We start from the raw sequence: 18,489 nt of genomic DNA, 5'->3' as shown, positions 1-18,489 counted from the left end.
ATCACAGAATCACAGAATCACAGAATCACAGAATCACAGAATCACAGGGTTGGAAACGACCTGCAAGATCATCCAGTCCAACCACCCTCCCATTCCTGTCAGTGCCACAAGCTACTAAACCATCTCTCGTAACTCCTCATCCAGGCGCCTCTTGAACACTGCCAGGGATGGCGACTCCAGCACCCCCCTGGGCAGGCCATTCCAGTGCCTGACCACCCTCTGAGAGAAAAAGTTTCTCCTAATATCCAACCTAAACCTCCTCTGGTATAACTTCTTGCCATTTCCTCGGGTCCTACTATTTGCCTGGGAGAAGAGGCCAAACCCTTTTGCACCACAACCTCCCTTCAGGAAGTTGTAGAGTGCAATGAGGTCTCCCCTGAGCCTCCTCTTCTCCAGACTGAACAATCCCAGCTCCTTCAGCCGCTCCTCATAAGACCTGTGCTCCAGATCCCTCACCAGTTTCGGTGCCCTTCTCTGGACACGCTCCAGGGCCTCAATGTCTTTCTTGTAGTGAGGGGCCCAAAACTGAACACAGTACTCGAGGTGCGGCCTCACCAGTGCTGAGTACAGGGGGATGATCACCTCCCTGCTCCTGCTGGCCACACTATTTCTAATGCAGGCGAGGATGCCATTGGCCCTCTTGGCCACTTGGGCACACTGTCGGCTCATGTTCAGCCGAGCATCAACCAACACCCCCAGGTCCCTTTCCTCTTCACAATCATCCAACCACTCATCCCCAAGTCTGTAACACTGCCTGGGGTTGTTTTGGCCAAAGTGCAGAAACACGCAATGATGCTATAAGAGCCCAATGAGAGCAAACTGCATTTGTGAAAGAGTTCCACAGTATAAAATAGTTGAACATGTGCAGCATAGAAACATTTAGTAAAACTTGTGACAAACAAGTCAAAAACTGACATAGAACTACAAAAGTAACAACAATAACAAAAGACTGCTTATTATAAATAGGATAAATAGGATAAATGCATAAATATTATAAAATTATTATAAATAGGATAAACGTAAAGTAACCTTCCCCATATATCAAAATGTAAAGACAATATTGAACTTTTGTTCCCAAACAACTACATCAAATGTATGTGAAGACCACAATTCTTTGAATAACTAAAATAGAACAGAGAATTCCGGAATTACGAGCCTGGCTTCAGACACACAACTGGCACAGAAAGGCTGCTCCCAATGGCAAGGTCATTTCATTTAATGCTAGTTTGGATAACTCTGCAGACTTTAAACATCCTATGGGTCTCAATTGTATCTGCACTCTTAACTTTAGCTGGTAGTGACCTCATCTCATATCACATTCTCATGAAGAATCTGTCCTAGGTTCTGTTTCAGAAATGATTCTGTAACTTGAGTTGTTCTATACTTTAGCATGAGATGAACTTTTAGGAAAAAAAAAAAAATCAAACAAAACTTAATCTGAGAATACAGCATTGCATAATTTTATTCTCAGAGACTCAGTGTGCTTTCAGAAGCTGATGCAATAGGTTTTACTGCTTGCTGTACTTAAAAGTTTGCATTGTTTTATTGATGATTGTTAGTGACAATATGAGTTGCATAAATATGCTAACTGCGATCCCTGCTTACTTGTAGTTTCTTCATCTTCTAAGTCTTGCAGTATAACCTTCTCAGCATCTTGATTTCTGCTTTTTATGAAATTTAAATAGGAGAGAACTGAATCTGGCAGATCATCTGAAATCTAGAAAAATAAGACAGTTCACATAAATTCTTCATTTTCATCTCACTGGTACAGCTAAAGGTAAATACTTAATATGCAAGAATACTGATTCAGTTAGGATTCATCCATAAAACACCAATGGAAATTTAGTAGCACTTGCTACCAAAATTATTCACAGTTTTTGTGCTGGGAATTCTCACTGTTCCCACTGTCTTATCATCCACTGAACAATTAATAATTATCATTCTTATGCTTTAATTAAATTTTACATTTATTAAATTACACATTTTAGTAGCTTATCTTCTGAAAACTTCAGAAATGTTTTAATTAATATTTCCTTTTGTAACTGTCACAGATAAAGAAATTAAGAGTTGAGACAAAAATTAAAAAATTTAAAAAAACCAAAAAACTAAAACATACAATGCACAGAATCTTTTCCATAAGGATGTTACAACTCCTTCAGAAGCAAAATTAATTTTAATTTTGGTGCAATAAACATTTAAGGTATCTGATGTTTCAACTTATTCTCCCATATAGACATTTCCTACTCAAAATATCATCATCTCAGAGATTAGGGAAAATGGTCTGCCTTTTCTAGATGTGTAAATTGTTGTAAAGAGTGCTGGCATTTTAACATGTGAGCGCATAAACAATCACCATTGATGGTCAATCACCATAGACCTTGGTCAACCACCGTTTGTATCAAATTTATATGATTAATGGTCTCGTATGACCAACTACACTAATATCCTATAGATATGAGATCATCTACTTGAATATCCTATAGATCCCGTACAACTTTTAATCACAGGTAAAAGCAGTATGAGCCATCTGAACACTTACTGACTCGGTGTCACTCACAGATTCCTCTGGTACCACTGTGTCAGGTTCATCTGCTTCGAAGGAAGAAACACTGATTCTACTTAATTCACTTTCTATTTCTTTTTCAATTCTTTCGATATCTTCTGACATTCTACTTTCTGTAGAGTCGTACCTGCTTTCAAAGCTACACAAAGAAAATATTACCTATCACTCCCACGTCAGCCAAAATAAGGAGTGTGCTCATTTAGTGTGAGCTAAATATATAAATAATGAACAGCTGGCTTTACATTTCAGAAGGAGCAGCAGAAGTTTGCTCTGAACACTTCAGACTACAGAAGAAGCAAGCAACAGGTAGAAAAATGTTTACCCATCTCCTCACACAATCCAGGGACAGAGAAGCAGCTCACAGCCGCTCCTTCGCAGGGAGAGAGCACCCTCGTTCCCTCCCGTCTTTCCTCTCGGAGCAAGGCATGGGGTACGTTGATAAAAAACACTCCTTCCAGAGGGCACCGCGGAAGGGCATCTCCCTGCGGCTGCACTCTGCGCGCTGGGGGGCTGCAGCCCGCCCCCTCCGGGTAGTTGCTCCAAGCTCCGAGCAGCTACTCACCTCTCCTACTGGCCGCAGAGAAGAACGGACAGCCCCTCCGCCTTGAAACTCTCCATCCACTAACCGCTGTCGGGTAGTCCCCGGGAACGGAGGGCGAGCCTCCACCGCGTCGAGAGCGTCACCATGGCAACGGGACGCTCAGGCGGCGGGCTGGAGGGCGCGCCTCGCGGCGGGGGGGGTGGTGCCTATTGGAAGGGTAATGGCAAGGGCTGGAAATTAGCCTGTCCCAGCATGGAAGGAGTTCGCGTCATTCAGTAGGGCAGAAGTAATTAGGGAGACAGGGAGAGTGCGGATGGTATAGGTTTAACGTAAGGTGATTCCTGAAGACCTGACGAGGAGTGCAAGGATGCCTATAGCCTGACAGTGAGAGCTGGCAGGTGGAGACAGGCAGGGTTTGCATGGAAAATGTTCTGGGTACTGAGGAGGGTCTGCCATTCACAGGAGGCACAGAGGGGTGGTTTTTTTGTTTGTTTTGTTTATTTTTGGAGGCGTTGGGTGTTTTTTGTTTGTTTTTTTTTTCTTCTTTTTTTTTTGTTTGTTTTGTTTTTGTCTCCCAGCATCTTTAAAATAGACTGTAAGACATATGCTGATTAAGCTTGAGATACTGGACTCAAGGGCAACTGCTTTGTGTTTTCTTGCAGATGTTACTAGTCAGTAAGACGCTCAAATCTTAATAGTATGAAAACGTGTCCATTTGAAACCCACAATCTAACTTTTTGCAGGGTCACGCAGCCATCAAACGTCTCAATATGGTTGTGTTACAATGTTCAAGCACTGAGCTGAATTCAGGCTTTGGTACAAATTTTTTAATGCGAAATAAACTGTCGTCATGGTGATGGAATCACAAGACACTGTGTCTGCATTCAGCAAACAGCTTTGCCAGGATAAAAGAACTATCTGTCCACCTGCCTTCTGTAACCAGGAAGTAAGGGGTGGTCAACAGAAACGTAAACGTGTGGTTAAGATGCACATAAGGAAGAAACATCATTATAAGATTGTATTCTCTCAGGTAAGACAGAAATACTCAGAGCAGCTAAAGATTTTCTTGTAGCCGTTAAATGTAAAATGAATATTGTTTTGTAAAGACAATATTTTCCACATAAGTGATTAAAGAGAAATTGAATCACTGTTAAAATGCTTCAAAACAAAGCATTGCAACTATATAATTATTAGAGTAACCTGTTCTATAGGTGTCCCTGCCTATAGTAGAGGGGTTGAGACTAGATGATTTTAAGGGTCTCTTCCAACCTAAACGATTCTATGATTACAACAAAACCATTTTTGATGCCAGAGTTCAAGTGAAATTTGCAACCATTTAAGGCCTTTTTTTTTTGTTGTTGTTGTTCTTTTAAATAAAAACAATACATAAAATCAGTGGTTTACTACATTCCAGCTTTGACAATTCTGATGAAATTCAATTGCTCTTAAAAGCAGTGGATCTTCTCCAGGGAAAGTGCAAAAGCATTTGTCTAATTTATCTGCTAAGAGTTTTGAAGTTTACACAATGCATTATAGACCCAAGTCCATTTCAGAGCTAGTTTGAGAAGGATTTAGCTTTCTTCATTCTGCAATTCAGCAATTATATTTTTATAATTCAGATAACAGGAGTATAAGAAATAAAAAACTGGTGTTTGCTGAATCTTTTTATCAGTAAATTTGATACGTATGTAACGTGCATTTTTGTGTGTAAAATAAATTCTTATTAATGCAAGATAGATTTTGATCATAAATGCTTCATCTTTATCATTTTCTTCTATTTTACAAATGGTGGAGGATGTAATTAATCTGTAGTAATTCTGACAAAAGATGAGTACCACATACAGTTCCTTTTAAAAACATCCCTTTGGATTTAAAAACACTTTCTGAAGAGTATGCACATGCTGGCTATGTGCGTGAGTCTGTACACATTTGTATGCTTGTCTGCCTTACAAGGGAAAGGTAGGGACAATTGCAATAGGCTGCTCTTGTAGAAGCCACCATCTTTTAACCTTTCTCTTGGACTTTCTCCAGCTTATATCACCAATCCAGGCAGACCGGAATGCTGGAGTATGTTTACAGAAGATACAAGACAGGTGAAAAGGAACCAGTGGGGGGCAAACATAGGAGTTTCTCTCAATGGAGGAATCTTGATAGACCCGTAGGGTATCTAATAATGATAGTAATGCTGATACATAAAAGCAAAGCCTCGGATCAGATCCTTTACAGTGCTAAGAGACTTACCTGCTGAAATACACTAAAGCATGCTCAAAACATCAGTGCTAAGGTTACTTCATTAAGCTTTTGTTTATGTTTGCAAGTGCTATAACATACTAATCTAATTGGTAGAGTGATACAGTTGGTTTTCAGGACCTACTGCACACCACATCTATTCAAGGGTAGTTGATTTGCTTAGCATCTGGGCTTGTCCTTCCACTGAGAGCCCTTATATTATTGTTGACAGAGTGCATCTCTTGGTTTAGCTTACTTTGAACTGAGTTAAGCTCCTCACATCCCATTACATTCCACAATAACAAAAAAGCTCACAAAGATAAGAACTAAGTGGGAATGACTGGGAGATTAACTTCAAAAGTGAAAAGCATACTCTGGTTTCAGGACATGAGAGTTGTTAACACCATTTGACAGCTCTCATGGTTTTGTTGGAGCTGTGTGCTGGATCTCACTGAAATCACTAACCTGTATGTACCATTTCAAAAACGAACCCACTTGATTTAAGTTGTGTAGATGGAGGGAGCTTGTATTTTTGTTATGATTCTCCTTTATTTCAGCTAGCAATGTTAAGAATTTGTAAACAAAATGTTTCTAGCAGTTTAGGGACAAAGGGATGAGAGACTATGTAATTCTTGCCATCTCTGCAATCTAAGTATTCTTACATACATGCTGCCTCCAAATGTCTTCAGCAGTTAAGAGAAAAAAGTGTTAAAGTCTGTATGTGTATATATATATAAATGTGTAAAATACAATGTTAGAGGCAATTGAAACCATCCACCGTGTTGATGCATCTGCTGTTGCTTCCAGCTTTTGTTCAACATCAGGTGACTGTCTAAATTTGATCTGAAAGAAATAAATCACCTAAATATTGATAGATATCTGTTTCATATGGACTGATGTATAACCAAGATGTTGTAATCGCAATATAATCAAAAGAGTAAGGCAAAAGCAAACAAGGATCACAAAAGAGAATAAGTAGAAGAGCTTACCCTTGGGTTGAGCTCACTAGAAGATACCAAAAGAGGAGGATCTCCAGAAGAGATCCTTCCCCTCTGGTAGCCAGCTCTTAAATAGGTCCAGGAGGGGTGGAGCCTGGCTCCACCCCTTCCGGCAGCACAGGTGCATTGCCTTCACCTGTGCTCCTCTGGCTGACTCATGGCTCACCTCAGGTGATTAATCAGAGGTTCAGGCCGTGACTCAGCAGTTCCCATACACTCCACCCCTTCACGGCGTGAACCAATGATCAGGTTAACAAAAGGGTAAGCTTTCCCTAATACAGAGATCCGGTATATCGCGACGCTTATACAATTTTATCGCGACGTATGTTGGTACAGTTCAAGACAAGTGATGATTAGTGGATGTCCATACTCTTCTATGGGCCAGTGCTCGATGATGTGCCTGGAGGCATGAGGTCCTGAGGTGCAAGTCCATTCTATGTTCCATCAGTCCCATGCAGACCATCACCGGGTGTTGTACGTGATCTGACAGCAACACTGGAACGCTTGATGGCATTTTGTTCCTTCCGGTGGTCCTGAAGGCTCACAGACTCACGGGGAGTAATACAGATGTTTTACAGGTACCAGGAGGGGAAGGTCTGCTCTCCAGGGCAAGATACAGGCCGTATTTCTGTCTTGGGTCAACACTTCCGCTTGTACTGGGGCACGTCCTGGCCGCCTGTACCACACCTTTTGGCTGGATATCTGCGGCTGCATAACGATATCAGACACCAAAGGAGGTGTCCTGATCTGCCATAGGGACATGATGGGGGTCCCTTTAGCAATAAAGATCGGAGTGTTGACCACAATATCAGTAGGCGATGTACCTATTACTGGAGGGACTACTGAGCCTCCCACCTCCAATAGTCTCCCCCAAGGTGCAAGTAGGCCACACCACTTGGGTCCTACCTGCACCTTCCAGGGCCATTTTATTTTATGGGTACCTGGCTCTAAGTTTTCAGGGGCAGGGAGCAGAAGATTATTTTCATTACCAATCTGGGGTCTTACCTGATGATCAGTGCCCGTAATTTGGATCCTAAGCGGGGTGGCCCATGTCGTCTGCAACATTCTCAGGGCACTGGGTCTGCCATCTCGAGGTCTTTCATTCAGGTCCCGCAGGGTTTCACACAGTCTTTTTGTCCACCCCTGCAAGGACTGGGAGTCTGTCTTCAGGGCAGCCTTAAGAATACCATTATAATGTTCGATGAGGCCTGCCCCCGTTGGATTATATGGCAGGTGGAATCGCCATTCGATGTTATTTTCTTCTGCCCAGCGCTGTATCGTTGCACCAGTAAAATGAGTCCCTTGGTCGCTCTCGATGACTTGAGGTGTCCCATAGGCAGACATCAGTTTAGTGAGTGCCTTGATGGTATATGCCTGGTTTGCTTTCGGTACTGGATAGGCCTGCAGTAGCCCACTTGCAGTGTCGACACAGGTCAGGGCATATCTTGCCCCTTCGGAACGAGGAAGGGGCCCGATGTAATCGACCTGCCATCGCTGGAGAGGATTGTGTCCCCTAGCAAGATGGGCTGTTGTTTCGGGCAACGATCTCGGTCTCATCTTGGAGCAAGCGTCGCAATCCTGGCATGCCTGGACGATATCAGATAGTTGTATGGGCAGTCCCCATGCTTTAGCAGCTGCCCACATTGTCTTTTGTCCAGCATGCCGTAGCTTCTGATGTAACCAGCGGGCGATGTTCTCAGATGGTGAATTCTCAATCCATCGAACTCGGGCCAATGTGTCGGCTTCATCGTTTCCCGGTGACTGTAGGGGCTGATGACCAGAAACATAGTAGACACGTACAGTCCTGTGTTTGACCGTATTCCATATATCTAACCACATGTCTTTGCCCCAGATCGGTCGGGCGTGGATAGTCCATTCCTGGGTGGCCCACTGTGCAATCCAAAGAGTGAGCCCCCGGTACACAGCCCAACTATCTGTGCAGATGTTCAGGATACCATCACCGGGTTCCTTGGTTATAACCATCCACACGGCTCGCAGTTCTGCCCATTGGCTGCTCTGACCATCCCCCTCATCGAACCAGATTGTCTCGGTGGAAGGATGGTATGCTATTGCTCTCCACTTGCTCGGGTTGCCCTTGCTGGACCCATCTGTGTACCAGGCATCTTCAGGGATAGGATATTTTCCCTCCTGAACGGGACTCTTCTCTGGTGGAGCGACCAGTATTTCTTTTGGTGCATCACTGTGATACGTAACTGGGCCTAGGATCTTCTGGAGTTCTTCTTTCAAGGGGGATGAAGACAGACTGCTCCTTTGGCTGAGATAGGCGACCCATCGTGCCACTGTTTGTGCTTGGGCCACCCCTGTCTTAGGAAGGTGGGTCAGATCTTTCACCCACCCCTGAATTGGCAGAGTGGTCTTGACTATAACTGCAGCTGTTTGAGTTGTTGGCTCTACTGCCTGTAATGCCGAATAGGCAGCCAATAACTGTTTTTCAATCATACTGTATCTTTCTTCTGCTCCATGCCAAACCTGAGACCAGAAACCAATGGGGGTCTGAACAGAACTCCGGCGTTGCCACAGGCCCCAACCGAAGCCATCTTGAGTAACATGAACGTCCAACTCGGCTGGGAGGGTAGGATCGAATATACCCAATGCCTGAGCTTGTTTAACTGCCAGTTTTGCTTGTTGGAAAGCATCCTGTTCGGTTTTCCCCCAGTCCCATAGCTGCCCCTTTTTTGTGAGTCTGTATAGTGGCCTTAGCAGCTGCGCTAGGTGAGGTATAAAGGAACGCCAATAACCCAATATACCTAGAAACTCTTGCAGCTGCTTTGATGTTGTAGGGACTGGGAATGCCTGAACCTTATCTATAACAGCACTGGGTAGCACTTTGGTCTTTCCTGACCAAACCACCCCCAGGAATTTTACGGACAGGCCTGGACCTTGCACCTTTTGGGGATTTATAGCCCATCCCCTTTGTTGTAAATAGGCAGTTAATGAAACTGCTGCCTGTCCTACTGCCTCCAGTGAGTCGGATGTCAACAGGAGATCATCAATATAATGATATAGGTTAATATCATCAGGTTTTCTCCAGTCAGCCAGGTCACGCGCCACTAGATTGTGACAATACGTTGGTGAATGCACGTACCCCTGTGGCAGGACCTGAAAGGTCCACTGCCTGCCTCCCCACGTAAACGCAAACTGATCTTGCGATTTCTCAGCAATTGGGATACTGAAGAATGCATTTGCTAGATCTAGAACACAATGATAGGTTTTTATCTCCCTACTCAATGTGTCCATTAGGGAGGCAATATTGGGTACGGCCGCATGAATAGGCGGCGTGACCTTATTTAATTCTCTGTAATCTACTGTCATCCTCCATGTGCCATCCGACTTTCGCACCGGCCATATGGTGACTGAATATGTTATTATACTTTCAGCTGCAATTCAAAACAGAAAACAGAAGAACCAAAATAAGATATAAATTAGTAACATGGAAAATAACCTTTACTGTCTTCAATGGAATTTTCTTGGTAAAAAAAAGTTTTATTCTTTCCTGTTTATCAACTTAAAATTAATTGTTAAAAATAATTTAAGTGAAAACAATAATCCTTGTTTTCTTTTCCAGGTTCTGGGTGTTATGCTTTGGCATTTGGTTTGTGGCTTTTATTTGACAGGAATAATTTATTTTGTGTATTATGTGAGTATAAATAAATTTTCACTTGTTTGATTGAAATGTTTGTAAGGTAAATGAACAAATGCAGGTACTTTTTCACAAGGTGGCGATGTTGAATTGAAATGCATAGGTTATTTTTCTTTTGGGTATGTTTTCCATCAATATGATTTTCAAAAGAGGATAAATATCCTCAAAAGAGGATAAAATACAGCATATATCAGTACATGTAAAATTTATTTATGATTACAATTTATACAATTTATTTATTTAACTTGGTGTGTGGCCTGTAGAAGAATTATTGAAATATAAACCAGATTTATCAATATTTTAAAATATAATTTATCAGAACACATTTGGCATGCATTTGGCAAGATTATAGATCATTTAACTGGGTATTTGGCGGAATAAATGCCAGCTGGCACTTGTGCTTTGTTTGAGTTGCATGACAACAGCCATGCTCTTAAGGAATAGTTTTTCTCAGCTCTGCTGAGGAGTACCAGTTCACCCATCCAGTAAGGAACTTCTGAGATAAAGCACTTGAGATGGAAATAATGACAACCTCCTGCTAGATTCTATGTCTGGGCAAAAATGATCAAAAGGGAAAGGGGACAGTTGCCAGTCGCAAAGAGGAAGGACTGCATTGAATTTGCATCTGGAAGAACTCTGTTCATATTCACACAGAATTTGCACATGCATTACTAACTTTTGGAGAACAACTGTTCACATTGTTTAGCCGTGTATGTTCTGCTCATGTCTCATATGTTGCCATCATATGAATTTATGAAACGCATCTTTTGGCTTCCGTGACTAATTGCAGTAAGAATGTCCTTTTATCATTCTACTGTTTACATCTTTTGAATAATGGCATTGAAAAGGTTTAGTCATTTGGTTTGATTTTTTTTGATATATTTTTTTCCTTGATTACGCTTTGTAAGTGGAAGTCTTGAATAAAAAGAAGTAACACAACGTATATGCAGTTTCTTCAGGTGAGAACCAACTGGTGGTGTGTGTTTCTTTTATGTTACTTGGAGTTGGATCTCTTATTATTTTTACATCAGTCATGGAATTCCTTGGAAAAGTTAAGAAAATCAGATGCCTACTAGTTACAGTAAGTGTAAATCAGACTCCAGATGTTATTAACCTATTTGAAATGTGGGTGAAATCAGAGTGCTCCTGTCTTGATGTTGTATTTAAAAAGCAGGCTAATAGAAAGATCTTGTCAGATTAGGTCTTATTTTTAGTGAAATCTGAACAAAACTGAAGACTTCTGTATAAATGTATCAGTAAGCAGAGAGATGTGAGGAGTGCAGGAATCTTCTTTCTACTTCTTTCTGGCTATTATCGTACTTACTTAGTGTTTGCTTGACAGCTTATTAGATGATGATAAAGAAATGTCTCATTTCTGGCTTTCTTGAAGTTGTATGAAAATTAGGCACTGTGGACAAAAATTTTTCTCGGTGCAAATGAACAAAATTCATGAACTATCTTTGTTCTTTTCTGCATCTTCTAGTCAAAGGAGTTCTTACCTAAGTGTGAGACTTCCAGGTCTCATGGTAAGGACTGAGAGAGGAAATAATGAAACAAGACTTTTCTTCAATGGAGCACAACTGCTTGTGGTCAGCTTTTATTTTACACTTCCCTGAAGGTTATGGCTTTCACACTGGCCCTGAATGAGGCCAGTTGAGTTGTGCATTGCCTGAAGTCTGATCTAATGTTAAAAGTGACTATGATGTCATTTTCTTAGGGCCTCCTGGAAAAGAATATTTCTTATTACAAAAAATATAAATAATAGTCATGAAGGGTAATATATAGGGGCTTCTGGAATAATCTATTATATTACTTGGTACTGTGGTTTAACCCGGCACCAAACTAAGCACCAAACAGTTATTTGCTCATTCCCCCCTTCCCAGTAGAATGGGATAGAGAATAAAAAAATAAAAAAGTAGAGTTTGTAGGTTGAGATAAAGCTATTTACTAAGGTAGAGAGAATGAAAGGATAATAACTATGACAAATATATATGTGTTTATTTACTTATTTATATAAATGTGTATAACAAGTGATACATAAGCAATTGCTCACCACTCCCTAAGCAATGCCCTGCTAGCCCCCGAGCAGCATAAGAGAATGAGATGAACTCTCACTCCCTTCAAAACTCCTTCTGCATGATGTCATATGGTGCAGAATATCCCTTTGGCTAGTTCAAGTCAGCTGTCCTAATTCTGTTCCGTCCCAGCTGCTCCTTGGGCCTTTCACTGAGAATAGCATTGCCTCTGTACAACATTGCTTAGCTCATCTGTAAGCATCAGCTATAAATACATACAAATGTGTTATCAACATTTTTTTTCCTACTAGAACCAAAACACAGCATCACATCAAGTAGTAAAGAAAACAATTCCATCCCAGCTGAAACTAAGACACTTGCTTATTCAATATTGTGTTTATTAATAATCTGTAATTCTTTTTCAGTATGTGTGTTTTCAAGTCCTGGTGTTTTTCACCCAGATTGCCATGTCAGCACTGATATTTTTGAAGAAAGAAGTGGTAAGTAAATAAATTATTACATGGGACTGCTATTAATTACAAAATACTTTCTTGCCATCAATTTAAAAAAAAAATCTAATAGTTCTCACTGCAGATATATCACTATTTATTTGGGCTTCAGTATTCTATATGTTGACCAGGCACAACAGAGCATTTGAATTTAAAGACTTCAGCATGGTTAAATGATTGTTAAGAGAAATTTCCAATTTATCTTCTTCTGTATTTCAGCAAAACGTTCTCTTTTTGTTCAGCCATGTAGAATCAACAGTGACACAGGGACAGCTTATTTCTATTATATTTTTTTATTATTTTGAAAGATGACCTAAAAAGTCCCCCTTTCCTGGACTTCAGAAGATATAGGAGGAAACATTAGATGACAGTCTTTTCTTGTGGGTAGTAATAGCAGTCTACTGTGCCATTGATAGTAGAAGTCATTTGTATCGTGGCATTTAATGTATACTCATGAATTACCAGTTTTATTATTTGAGCCTGTTTTTTAAATCCGAGTAGAGACCAATTGTATGGATATTCATAATGCTTTTAAAAACAGGATTCTATGATAAATACAAACATAGTTGTTATCACTAGTAATTGTACTGTCTTAAAACTTTATGTAATAACTGTCCAATGTTTATTTCTCTATAAATAGTGATTCCAATAGCTTGAGCACCCCTCAAAGTACTGTGCAGAAGGCACTCTGTACCAAATGCCTAAAGATCCTGCTTCTTCCCCATTCTGCAATTCCAAAATCTGTTGTTTGAGAAAGCTCCCATGGCACTTGCCTCATAAACATTATAAGGTTCTTCAAAGCCTACTGCTGTTCAGCACAGCACAAATAAAGTAGTTTTACTCCATCAAAGTCAATTTGTATCATCAAGATTTATTTTAAAAAAAGTTAATTTATAATGATAGAGTACTCCCTGTTTTATATTCTGGTTCTATATATTGCAAGATTTGAACTCAGTGATGCATTCTGGAGTTAATTATTTTTTCTGAAAAAATGGTTGAAAGACTGCAGTTAAATTTCACTTGTAATTTCACTTGATCTCAACCTTAATTAAAGTACTGCTGAAATATATTAAATTGTAGTAATTTGTCATTCACTGTGCAAGCTTTTGAACTTCGTTATTTGAACAGCAAAGGCAACTGAATTAAGTTGAAGAAAGCTTTTTTTTGTTGTTGTTTTGTTTTGCTTTGTTTTTTAATCAAAACTTTCAGGGGGCTAGGAGTTCTCATATGCATGTATTCCCTGTAATACTCTGTGATCAGCTTGTCTGTTTCAGTTGCTGTTGAAGGTATATTTTAAGAAGTTCTGTAAAGATCCCTGATCTAGGTTCAAGCTGCTAACAACTCTAGCCCAAAGCAATACATATCCTAGCCAAAGAGTGTGGCGTTTATGCATGATTGCATCACATTTGTTGTTTTTTGTTTGTTTATTATTATTATTGTAAGGTGCTGTGCTTACTAACAAGAATAACGGGTAGGATTTTCTACTTCAGGACAGCTAAGGTGCATCTAAACTATGTTATCTGGCTCATCTGACAATATCTGGGCTAAGCAACTTCTGCCTGCCTATGCTACATTTGTGCTTTAGTCTCTTTTCCTGCTTTCAGTTTTACTACGAGTCCAATAGCTATGATATGGTTCAGCTTGTATTTAGCAAACTGATTGCTTGCAAGTGACCATTGTCAACATCTGAATATCAATAAAAAGTCAAGGATTATACAATCCATTCACACTGTTATCTATATAAGCACATACCAAATGCTCTAAACATTTATTTACTGACAGGTCTACCATCAATGGAACAACAGAATTGATGAAGTTATTTCTGACTATGGGAATAAGAGTCTGGCTGAGAAGGAACCTGTGTGGAATATTCTGAATGCTATGCAGCAGAATGTAAGGGAAACCCAAATCAGAACTTAAGTACAAAATAACTCCTTTAATAAATGATTACCTTTTTAGGATCTGCTACTAATATCTATTGGGGTAAGTGTGTGTGTGTGTGTGTGTGCACGCGCGCGCACAGATTCCTTAACTTACATGGGCATGGTTGAGATTAGCTGTTTGGCACGCTTGTCTATGCATTTAGGAATGGATGCTGTTCCTGTTACAGAAGTTTATTGCAGCTGAAGAAAATATGTATGTATTCATACATATTTTCTAATGTATTCAGCAGTGTGTGATATCAGAAGACACTTGGTCTGCATATGTCTGAATGCTAACATGTACAATTGGCAAGTAGCAAGAGTATCAGGTCAAGTCAGAGCTCCTACTGACTTGGAGGCATTTGAATAAATATTGCAGCAAGCCTTTCTCAGAAATAATGCTTAAAGTCTCAAATTAATTTAATTGTTAATCATTTTTGTTGTCTGCAAATATGTAATTTCCTTTTTGGAGAAGTCCTTTAAAGAATGTATGTAAGATCAGTTGTTTTGGAAATTGCTACCAAAGTTTCTGGCCAAGCCATGAATACCATATTCTGTGCTAACTCTTCAAAACGCTAACATTAGATATTTTTGTTTAGCAACCTCTAAGACAAAATATGACAATTCCACAACAAACAAACAAAATCAACAGTGAAAGCATAGACATTTTTGAAATTTCACCATAATTCAGAATGAAAAATTTCTGGAATTTCCTAAATGTCAAGATCAATTCCATGAAATCACAGGTTGAAACAGGGAGATGTTCTAAAGATCTTTTGTTAAGAAAAAGAAGTTTCACAGATATGACTCTAGAATGGGCAAAGGAAAAAAAAAAACTTTTCAAAATCTGTATTTTTTAAGTTCCTATGTTGAAGGAAAGCAATGTTTGTGTATTTTTTTAATATGTTTTATAAAATATGTCTGCATTTAGTACATTAATTAGGGAAAACATTCATGTTTTCCTTTGAAATTCAAGTTGAGCACATCCTTACTAACTGCTTACACACAATTTCTATAGTGAATTAGTCATTAGCATCATAAAGTGCAGTTAATGATAATTGTTAAATTTTAATATTCAAAATATTTTTTATTTGCTTTTGTTCTAGAATCATTTCAAATTTAAAAGAACATTCCTTCCAAAACTATAAAGAACACATCCTTTTTAAGCGTCCAAATATCCAGTGCATGTCCTTGTAAATTGTGTACTTAGGTACACAAGGTTGAATTATCCTCTGCAGAAACTTCTCTTTTATGGATATAGAGGAAAGCTATTTAATTTAATTGTCTAAATCAAATCACTGACATTGATTGAGGTAAAATTCCCCTGCAAGACAGACTATTTAAGTATTGGAGTTACAAGTTATAGCACTTTCTTTCAGATGAAATGCTGTGGAAGATACAATGTCACACAGTGGGAAAAGAATAAAAACAAGGAAAACCATGCTCAGGTCCCATGTTCGTGCACTAAATCTAACCTGAACAAATGGTTTTGTGATATCCCAAGGAATTCAACATATACTGTGGTAAGAAATTTTAAAAGTACCTTGCAGGATATAAATTTTGCTACTAAATGGACTTCGGAAAAAATATTCAAAGCATGTTTTTCATCAAGACTTGCCTTGCAAATAGGAAAATATTAATAATAATCATTAATTTGTCACTTGTCACCCTGAAGCCTTGTTTTTTTTACTCTTTAGATATCAGTCATGTAGGCAGATACTTGAAAACAAGAGTGCAAATATCTGAGAATCAATATCACGTGGATATTTAATAATGATTTATGATGTAGTAAGCATCTTGGCATTCCATAATCTGTGCTCTGAAGATCAATAATTATAATGAGAAGTGTCGGTATATGAAAAGTATTGTACTGCTTGTAATTACTATTCCTATTTTTTATATATTATATCTTATATATCTTATATATATTATTTATATATTTATATATAGATTTATAATATATAATTTATATATAATGTATATAATATATATTGTTTATATATTTATATATTATCTATAATCTTATATTTATAGAATGACAGCAATTACTTCACCTGTTTAAGTTATTCATTTCCAAAGTATCTTCAGCACAGAATAAGAGCAAGATGTTGGAATGTTGCTCAAGGGCAGTTTGTTAACATCTACATATCTTAATATAAAGGGATCAACCTGCCACCTGATAAAATATATCTGAAGCTAAAAGATACATAATATTTTCTTCTGAGAATATTCTTGTGTTAAGGGGACTGCCTAATGCGAATAATAATAATTCAGTAGGCAATTCAAGACTGAAAATAGAAAGGATGTTGTCAAATGACATCTGGTATTCTCTTCCTTTTTTCCGATTGGAATTTTAATCTGTTACTTGTCATCAAATCATCACTTCAAAGTATAGAAAGCATTTATTTATGTTTTGTTATGTTTATAGCTATTTTAAGCTTTATAATAATTAACATATTATTAAAATCAGCATTATAACAATCATAGACTGTAATCTGAAAAATATACATCAGGATGCAAACATGTGAGAATCACTGAAGACTTCAAAATATTCTTTCCTTTACTGGTAAAGTGATGTCTCAGTTATACAAAAGGCAGCATCGTTTTGATTAAGTTACAGACTCTGGTACGCTTCCATACAAAAATATCAGATTTACAATCTGCTTGGTGTAGATCATTAGATGTGCAGTACACATCAGTATTTGATTTCTGGTAAGTAAATATCCCATCTTGGAATGCAGAAAGTTGTATTCCATATATTCTAACAGCATGCTATAAATATGCAATGTGAATTGAATAGTCAAAATGATTTTTCTTGAAATACATTCATCTGTACTTCTTCTAGGGTTCTACTCTGAATTTGTACAGAACCTAATCTATAAAAGTGCTAAAAGAAACCACAAAATCATATAAACCCTCTCCACCTTGAAACTCAATACTATTAAGCAGGTGGAAGGAAGTTTTGGTAGTATCTAAATCACGAAGCTGAAAATGGGATTAGTTTATTTTTATCAAAAGAATTAAAATTATACCTAATTTGTCTTTTCTGCATGTAATACCATCCTTCAAAAGTAGATAGTAAAAACACTCTATGGACTACATAACTCATTAGCACAGGATATGAGTATGTCGTGATCTTCAATGTAGTATAGCTTACAGCACTTTCTTGTCAGGTAGGAAAGAACTGTTATGCCTATTCTAAAGGACGCTACCAAGATTCATAGGGCATTGAAACTCTTAACTAAGTTATTGTCACTTGAAATAGATTTCAAGATTCTTCTGCAATATAAACCTAAATGACTTATTCAAGGTCACATAGCAAGTCTAAGCTTGAACAGCTTGTGTCTTCAGAAATATTTCTCAGTCATTCTCCCTTATATGAATGACAGTGCAGAAAGATATATCAGCAGGCAGATTGACTCAGTCATGAGCAAGTATCAATGTTTTCTGTGTTGTTTTTTGCCTGTCTTTTCTCCTTCCTCAGGTAGTTGTGATCACGTTATCCATGAAGCTATTTATGAACATCAGAAGGAATAGTATTTGGCCAAATTAATGATGAATTCATTTGGGCATTGCTGTTGTGCAAGAAGATCTGTTTCCTTCCTGTGACAATAAACAAAAGTTCACATTGCACTGTATGTATTGTAATCACCAGGATATTAACATTTGGGCTATAATGTATTTGATTATTTGATTTGATCATAGTTGATTTGATAGTTTGATTTGATTTGGTCATAGTTACAGATATAGCAATATGCTACAAAACTCTGTGTTTTTGAAGTGTTAAGCAGTATACCTTTTACTATATGGTTAATAAAACTTCAGCTGTGTTAGTGTGCCCCCTAATCTTTTCTTGTAAACTCTTGATTGGTAAAACTCTGTGTGTTCTTCCCAAGATATTGAGTCAAGTTGGCAAGGGGATGCAGCCTTCCTTCCAAGAAATACATTTTCAGAAATAAAGAATACTTTGGCAAGCATGAAGTGGCTTCTGCAGATACACAAGTGCTCAAATTCAGTTAACTTGGGATGTTCCTTCATTAGTGCAGTAAGT

General features: G+C 38.5%; 2 protein-coding genes across 2 annotated transcripts in view; one reads left to right on the top strand and one right to left on the bottom strand.

The window, feature by feature from the left end:
• Positions 1 to 2,671, bottom strand: part of LRRIQ1 (leucine rich repeats and IQ motif containing 1) — a 98,083-nt gene extending 95,412 nt beyond the window's left edge. Inside the window, 2 exon segments of the mRNA XM_042890303.1 lie at positions 1,606 to 1,717; positions 2,540 to 2,671. Of these exon segments, the coding sequence (XP_042746237.1) occupies positions 1,606 to 1,717; positions 2,540 to 2,668 (241 nt within the window). The 5' untranslated portion in view covers positions 2,669 to 2,671.
• Positions 2,672 to 5,173: 2,502 nt separating this feature from the next.
• Positions 5,174 to 17,991, top strand: TSPAN19 (tetraspanin 19). The gene is made up of 9 exons (XM_042889901.1): positions 5,174 to 5,197; positions 9,730 to 9,832; positions 9,918 to 9,989; positions 10,943 to 11,073; positions 12,433 to 12,507; positions 14,299 to 14,409; positions 15,818 to 15,961; positions 17,284 to 17,300; positions 17,874 to 17,991. The coding sequence occupies exons 1-9, from the start codon at positions 5,174 to 5,176 to the stop codon at positions 17,989 to 17,991; spliced, it is 795 nt and encodes a 264-aa protein (XP_042745835.1).
• Positions 17,992 to 18,489: the final 498 nt, after the last annotated feature.

The sequence above is a fragment of the Lagopus leucura genome, unplaced genomic scaffold, assembly GCF_019238085.1.
Source record: "Lagopus leucura isolate 7727_CA_CO unplaced genomic scaffold, USGS_WTPT01 Super-Scaffold_100159, whole genome shotgun sequence".
Lineage (NCBI taxonomy): Eukaryota > Metazoa > Chordata > Aves > Galliformes > Phasianidae > Lagopus > Lagopus leucura.
This window is presented reverse-complemented; position numbering and strand designations above follow the sequence as displayed.

Bases quoted from the DNA above. Each gene is read 5' to 3' on its own strand.
- TSPAN19 (XM_042889901.1), top strand. From the start codon at position 5,174: ATGTTTACAGAAGATACAAGACAG. The intron at 9,833-9,917 runs GTTTTATTCTTT...TTTCTTTTCCAG, and splicing joins AATTTTCTTGGTAAAAAAAA to GTTCTGGGTGTTATGCTTTG. The intron at 14,410-15,817 runs GTAAGGGAAACC...ACTTTCTTTCAG, and splicing joins TGAATGCTATGCAGCAGAAT to ATGAAATGCTGTGGAAGATA.